The 5143-nt window shown below is 44.7% G+C and overlaps 1 protein-coding gene across 1 annotated transcript; it reads left to right on the top strand.

Moving 5' to 3' along the window:
- Nucleotides 1-4004: 4004 nt before the first annotated feature.
- On the top strand, nt 4005-4562 carry LOC125482746 (tetratricopeptide repeat protein 22-like; the record flags this gene model as incomplete). Its single annotated transcript, XM_048594880.1, has 1 exon — nt 4005-4562. A coding segment is annotated over exon 1 (558 nt), but the record flags the coding sequence as incomplete, so codon positions are not given.
- Nucleotides 4563-5143: the final 581 nt, after the last annotated feature.

Raw genomic sequence — 5143 nt, 5'->3', positions numbered from 1 at the left:
TGGGAGGGGGAGTTGAAATGGTTCGCGACTGGGAGGTGCAGTTGTTTATTGCGAACCGAGCGTAGGTGTTCTGCAAAGCGGTCCCCGAGCCTCCGCTTGGTTTCCCCGATGTGGAGGAAGCCACACCGGGTACAGCGGATGCAGTATTCCACATTGGCAGATGTGCAGGTGAACATCTGCTTGATGTGGAAAGTCTTCTTGGGGCCTGGGATGGGGGTGAGGGAGGAGGTATGGGGGCAGGTGTAGCACTTCCTGCGGTTGCAGGGAAAAGTGCCGGGTGTGGTGGAGCTGGAGGGGAGTGTGGAGCGGACAAGGGAGTCATGGAGAGAGTGGTCCCTCCGGAAAGCAGATAAGGGTGGGGAGGGAAAGATGTCTTTGGTGGTGGGGTTGGATTGCAGATGGCGGAAGTGTCGGAGGATGATGCGTTGGATCCGGAGGTTGGTGGGGTGGTACGTGAGGACGAGGGGGATTCTTTTTTGATTCTTATTGCGTGGACGGGGTGTGAGGGATGAGTTGCGGGAGATGTGGGAGACACGGTTGAGGGCGTTCTCGACCACTGAGGGGGGGAAGTTACGGTCCTTGAAAAACGAAGACAACTGAGATGTACGGGAGTGGAATGCCTCATCCTGGGAGCAGATGCGGCGGAGGCGAAGGAATTGGGAATAGGGGATAGCATTTTTGCAGGAAGGTGGGTGGGAGGAGGAGTATTCTAGGTAGCTGTGGGAGTCGGTGGGCTTGAAATGAATATCGGTTTCTAGGTGATTGCCCGATATGGAGTTGAGCCAATTACCAAGGTTTGTTTTTAATGAAATAATGAGGAATTTTATTACCTGCTAACCCCAAGAAAAAATAATAAAATTATGACAATAAACAAACACACAGACACAGATAATAAGTTTAAAAGAGAGAATGTCAGTACAGGCAGAGAGAATAAAGAATGTATCAGAGATAGCAGGAACTGCAGATGCTGGAAAATCTGAGATAACAAGGTGTAGAGCAGGATGAACACAGCAGGCCAAGCAGCATCACAGGAGCAGGAAGGTTGACGTTTCGGGCCTAGACCCTTCATCAGAAATGGGGGAGGGGAAGGGGGTTCTGAAATAAATAGGGAGAGAGGGGGAGGCAGATAGAAGATGGATAGAGGAGAAGATAGGTGGAGACGAAACAGACAGGTCAAAGAGGCAGGGCTGGACGAGAGAGTTGCAGTGGGAGAGAGATCCCCTGAGGTTTGTCCGGAGGGAGGAGGTTAACTTCTTCAGGGTAGGCATCCTTAGAAGCAGCTTCGCAGTGGGGTTAAAATTGTATCAGAGATAGTAGGAACTGCAGATGCTGGAAAATCTGAGATAACAAGGTGTAGAGCTGGATGAACACAGCAGGCCAAGCAGCATCACAGGAGCAGGAAGGCTGATGTTTCGGGCCTTGAACTCTCTCGTCCATCCCCGCCTCTTTGACCTGTCTGTTTCCTCTCCACCTATCTTCTCCTCTATCCATCTTCTATCCGCCTCCCCCTCTCTCCCTATTTATTTCAGAACCCCTTTCCCCTCCACCATTTCTGATGAAGGGTCTAGGCCCGAAACGTCAGCCTTCCTGCTCCTCTGATGTTGCTTGGCCTGCTGTGTTCATCCAGCTCTACACCTTGTTATCTCAGAATAAAGGATGTACCATTTTAAAAAAATCTTAGATTCATTGATGTTTTAGATTCTTAACTTGAGACCACTGTTGTTTGATAGTTGTCTTGTATCCTCAGTAGTTGCAGAATCTGTAAATATCTTTGAGTTCTCAATGCATGATATTTTCCCAATTTGCTTTTTCATTCAGCATTGTATTCTAAAATGGTAAGAGAAGCAAGCAGAGAGAGACAGTGTTTCAGTTCTTGTTTTTAAATCCATTCTTTCCTTCTCTCTGATTCACTCAAAAGCAGCTTTGAAATAAAGTTCAACATGTATTCCATTGTAATCCCAAATTGGCTAACTGGCAGGTGAGCTTTTCATCTCCTGATATGTGAAATTATCATTCATATGTGAATTAAGACAGAAGATATGAACTACTTGACACTGAATCAATTGCCTGGTTTCAATGACTTTTGATGAAAACAGTAATTTCAAAGCCATTTATTCCTTATGAATCTCTCAAAGCTTACCTCAATCTGTGGTAGGGTGACCAGTGCAGCCATTTTAGGTTCTTGTTTCTTCCTTTCTAAAAGTTTTTTATTCCCTATGAAAAGTCTCAGGTACAACAATCAGATGATAAAAAATAAAATTCCATAGTCCATCTTGACCACAATTGTAACAAAAATAATTAAAGGAACTGAGTCAGATGAGTCTTGCGATAATTAGGATTCTGTCAGATTCTTTCCTAGAATTAATTTTTATTAAACATACATAGAAATGAGTACAAAAATAAAAATACAGAGTGTCCAGTGCCAAAAGATGATGCATGTTTAAAGTCCTTAGGGTGTCCTTGAGGTGTAAAGACTTTAATTTGAGACCATGGTTGTTAAATTGGTTTCTTGCATCCTCAGCAATAGTGAATATTGCCAATCTCTTTGAGGTCTCAGTGTGTAGATGTTTCTATCCAATTTATGTTTTAACCAGATGCTTAGTTCTTTGAGAGACAGGGGGAGAGCAATTTCTCCATTTGCTTCCAGTCACACATCTCCTGCGCTCTGCCAAAAGCAGTTTCCTGAAACACAAGTTGGTTTGTGTATTTTAATGTCTGAGTTCATTGTATCCAAATTTGATAATTGCAGGCGATGCCGTTCATCTCCAATGTGTGAATACATCACATGTGTGTAATTGAAGCAGGAGATGAGGTTTTCTTCATGCTTCACTGAATATGACAAATGTCTTTGGATAAAAATGTTAATTTCAGTTCAGACAATTTTGTTTAGGCTAAAACATTGAATTTTTTTTCATGAAGTAATTCTTAGGATAAAAAGAATCAATGGGTATGGGGAGAAAGCAGGAACTGCATACCGAGTTGGATGATTCGCCATGTTCATATTGAATAATGGAGCAGGCTCAAAAGGCTGAATGGCCTACTCCTATTTCCGATGTTTCTATTTTTGTTCTCTGTTGGTTTAATGAAGCTTGGCATCTTTGGTCAGCTGATTGTGGCCATTTACAGTGTGTATTTTTTTCATTTAAAACCATTTAGTCCATGCAAGTCCCAGGTATTAAAACCAGGTTACGGATTTGGAACATTGATTATTCATATTGGATCCCTTTATTTATAATTCATTTAGTGTTTTTCATGAACTCCTAGACATCCCAAAGTGCTGTATAGCCCTTTAAGTACTTTTGAAGTGGAGTCACTGTTGTTATGTAGAATATGACCCATAACAAAATCTCTTGTTACAAGACTATGTATCACATTGAGACAGCCGTCAAGATCCCCTTATCATACTGGAGGTGTGCTATACTGAGGAATGAATGATATTTTATTGGAATTACACAAACTCATATGAGTTAGGAATGGGCTTGGATCATTTGGCCCCTCAAGCCTACTCTTCAATTCAATATAATAGTTGCTCTGATTATGCCTTAATCCCATTTTCTAGGTCCCAAAACCAACTCAGCCTTGAATATAGCAGGCTAATCTGCTCCTATGATGCTGCTTAGCCTGCTGTGTTCATCCAGCTCTGCACCTTGTTGTCTCGGATTCTCCAGCATCTGCAGTTCCTACTATCTCTCTCAGCCTTGAATATATTTAATGACCAGTCTTACATCTCTCGGATAGAGAATTACAGGGATTAATGACGCCACAAGAAAATCCTCCTCATCTTTGTCTTAAAATTGTCTCCACTTGAATAAAACCTGCAGTAATGTACCCTCTTTACTAAAGTTACAAAGAAACGTGCCACCGAATAAAATAGGAAGGGTTAGACTGTCAGTGCACACCCATCTCAAATCCCTCCTAATCTCGATAGTCCAGGAGTCATCGAAGATGAATCTTGATTTTTGGACTACATGCATAAATAGAGAGAGTGTCTTCTTCAGTAAAAGATGGGGGAAGACCCAGAACGCGACATCGACGAGATCATTCAGGAGATGGATTACATCCCCGGGCACTTCCACTTGGAACTGAATTTAAACTTCGAGCCTTTCCAAGGCGAGAGGCTGAGGCGAAGAGACACGAAGCTGAAACGGGAGAGCCTGCAGCTGGAGGCGGACGCTGGCGCTCAGCGCTTCGCTGTGCGCAACCTGCTGGGGGTTTTCGCCTTCTACCTGGACGAATACCGGGGGGCCGAGGAGATCTTTTCCAGCGTGTGCCAGGAGGAGCCTGGCAACCTCAACGCCTTGGCCAACCTGGGCTATGTGTACGACCGGCTGCAGAAGGAGGCGCAGGCGGCTGAGTGCCTGGAGCGGCTCTCCCAGCTAATGGCTGGGGAAGAGGGGGGAGAGACCGAGTCCCTGCGGTCGCTCCGTGCAGCCAGGTGCCTGGCTGAACAGGCCTATGCCAGCGCTTTCGATGTGGGGCTGCAGAGCGAGGAGGAACACGCTACGAAGCTGAGCACAGCCATCAGACTCTATGATAAAGCCCTGCTTTATGGCAAGAACATGGTGAGACAGAGGTAGATGTGATCCTCAGATGGGTTCTTTGCAGCACGTCAGTTTAATTTCTCTTGTTCCTTCGCAGTATGCGAGACACACTGTGTGTTGGACAGTTTTTTTTTAAATTGTCTGTCACTAATTGCTCTTGAGAAAGTGCTGGTGAGCCACCTTCCTCCATTGCAATCCATGGGAGGGCTTTAGTACTGCTGAGAGAGTCAACTTCGGGGATTTGACCCCAGGTTATAATTTCAAGTCAGGGTCCTGGAGGGGAACTTGTAAGTGGTGATGTGCCAAGTTGCTACCCTTGCCTTTCTGGGTGGTTAGAAGAGAATTGGGTATTTACTTGAATTGAAACAATTTGCAGGTCTACATTGGAAAGAATAGGGAAGTGACATTATTCAAGATTACTTCAAAGAGGCATGATTGAACCAGCCCTTTCTGTTACAGAGATTGTAGGAACTGCCAATGCTGGAGAATCTGAGATAACAAGGTGTAGAGCTGGATGAACACAGCAGGCCAAGCAGCATCAGAGGAGCAGGAAAATCATTTCTGAAGAAGGGTCCAGACCCGAAACGTCAGCCTTCCTGCTC

Source organism: Rhincodon typus, unplaced genomic scaffold (assembly GCF_021869965.1).
Source record: "Rhincodon typus isolate 14 unplaced genomic scaffold, sRhiTyp1.1 hic_rhity00016350, whole genome shotgun sequence".
NCBI classification, from domain to species: Eukaryota; Metazoa; Chordata; class Chondrichthyes; order Orectolobiformes; family Rhincodontidae; genus Rhincodon; species Rhincodon typus.
The sequence above is the reverse complement of the archived record's forward strand: the minus strand, read 5'-3'. Positions and strand labels throughout refer to the sequence as shown.